We start from the raw sequence: 2357 nt of genomic DNA on the forward strand, positions 1-2357 counted from the left end.
TTTTATTTTAAAATTTTATATTAAAAGTGCAGGGCTGGCTGGGCCACAGCTTAGCCAAGAGAGTACTATAACATGATTAATGTCTACTTTTGCAGATAAGGGAGTATGAACAGGTCATCATTGAAGATCGTGTAGAAAAGGAGAAGAGCAGGAAGAAGATAGAACAGGATATCTTGCAATTAAAGAGCATCATAAAGGTAGAAAACTATAATCAGCATCCTGGGACCCGATCAGTGCCATAGCTGGCCTAACACTGAGGAACACAAAGCGTTTCTCATTCATGTATCAAACACACAGCAGTTTACCACAGAACAGGAGATCTGTGAGGAAGCATCCCCTTTTGTTATTATTGGAATGTGACACCACAGTCCATAGTGCAGGGAGACAGTTAACAGAGAAAAGGACATGCCCCCAGCTCTTAATCTGGGGAAAAAGAGGTGGTTAGTAGTGGAAGCAAAACCTAGGTCTAGAGGTCAAATACAAGAATACTATTTCTAATCAAAACCAGCTCTGGACAGAACGATTCTTTTTAATATCCTACTGCTTCTTATAATCCTGTTTATAAATCAGGCCAGACTATCTGCTGGGTTCTGATACAAGTTCCTTTTAAAAAAGGTGGAAGGGATAGGCAGCAGCTTAGACAAAAATAGAGTTTAGTTTTGTGTGAACTTTTGTATATTAATGCTGATGAAACTGGCATGTCACAGATCCTGCAAAATATTTTCAAGCAAAAACTGTAATGCAAAAATAATATCAGCTGGACTGAAACTGTTGTCTGGAGAATGGCCCTTCTCTCTGAAGGCTGAGACCCTAGTGGGCAAACTGTAGTTTGGGTTGTACACTGGGGGGCGTACTGAAAAAGTCAGTTTTAAAGTACATTCAGGACCAGGTATCCAAACCAAGTTTGAGCTTTCCATTAGGAGAGAGTCACATATATACATAGCAAGTATTTATCAAGCTTCTATGGTATTCTCCATTTGTCAGGATTCCTGGACTTAGAGCAAAGATGTAAGGACTAGCTGAAGACCACTTTTGTTTTCTTTTCACTAGTGGATTTGCTTCTAGTCTTCGGGGCTTAGTCTGATTTTAAAGTAGCCTAGACTGCATTGAGAACAGTTGTAATCTAACTAAGATATTCAATGGAGTCATCTAAATCCTTTTTTAAAGTAAGAGAATTGACCCTGTAATGAATCACTGAAGATATGAAATGCACCAGGAAGCTATTGAAGTCATCTAGACTTATTTGTGCATTTTTGACTGAGTGCTTGCTTTTGTCCTTGCCCTCAGTACATAACATTACTTTGGGATCAGCTAGTTATTTGGTATGGGGAACGGGGACATTCATTAAGGGAACAGAACATGGAAGTCAGGTCTCATATAAGTATAAGGAAAAATTGGCCTACTCCAATTCCTTTTATTTTTATTCCTTGAGAACTTCATTCTTGAGTCCGGAGCTGAAGCTCTGGGTCCTGCACAAAAGGGGAGCATCGCTGTACTGATTAGGGGCCTGGCCACTTCCGTGTCCCAGATGGAGACCATTCTTCAGACAGAAGTTGCATTATCGGACAGTCCCTTCAGGTGGAAAGAATGCAGCCTGTCAGGTGTACTGTAAGTCGTGCTCCTCCTTTCTCTTCCAGCTCCAGTCCTGGTGGCGAGGCACCGTGGTAAGGAGGGAAATCGGTGCTTTCAAACTGCCTAAGGACAAAGAGGATGGCAAGGATTCAAAAGGCAAAGACAAGGAGAAGCGGAAAGGCAAGAAGTGACCAAGTTACCGTTTGTCCTTTCCTCTGGTGTCCTGGAGACGGGAACGAGGACTTGGAGGGAGTACGCAGCATCTTGCACCATCACAGATAACTCGCCTACAGGTTGCTTCCTACTTAGACATTCCCAGAGGAAGCCTGCTGCCTTCACTTTGCCTGTCGTATTAGTTTTCAAACCCTGCATTTGGTTTACACCATCAATTTAGGGCTTCCTCATATTTTGAATTTTGCTGAGAAGTGTTTCTGGCAGCCTTGTGAAGATTCCTCTTGCTGTTTCTCACCAGAAAAAACAGTTTGTGGACTTAGTTACAGTGATGCATTAAAACTTCAGTAATTCCTGTCATGTCTCTGATTCTGATTTTATCCAGTTTGTCAGCCTCTTATGAGCAAAAGTGAAGTGTTCAGAAGGAATTACAAGATGACATTTATCAAGTGTCTAGCATAACACACACCCAGTAAAATTTTAATAAATGTTGGTTCCTGCCTGCCAATTAGATTTATTATCACTTTAGTGGTTTTTTTTTGGGGGGGGGCAGAGTCTTACTTGCTCTGTCACCTGGGCTAGAGTGCCGTGGCGTCAGCCTAGCTCACAGCAAC

At 41.9% G+C, this 2357-nt stretch overlaps 1 protein-coding gene across 1 annotated transcript in view; it reads left to right on the forward strand.

Annotated features, from left to right (window-relative positions):
• The window catches only part of IQCG (IQ motif containing G), a 47080-nt gene extending 45317 nt beyond the window's left edge, over positions 1-1763 (forward strand). Inside the window, exons 8-9 of the mRNA XM_012641219.1 lie at positions 96-197; positions 1638-1763. Of these exons, the coding sequence (XP_012496673.1) occupies positions 96-197; positions 1638-1763 (228 nt within the window). The remainder of the gene's footprint in view (positions 1-95; positions 198-1637) is intronic.
• The last annotated feature ends 594 nt before the right edge of the window (positions 1764-2357 follow it).

This window comes from Propithecus coquereli, unplaced genomic scaffold (genome assembly GCF_000956105.1).
Source record: "Propithecus coquereli isolate 6110/MARCELLA unplaced genomic scaffold, Pcoq_1.0 Scaffold10, whole genome shotgun sequence".
Lineage (NCBI taxonomy): Eukaryota > Metazoa > Chordata > Mammalia > Primates > Indriidae > Propithecus > Propithecus coquereli.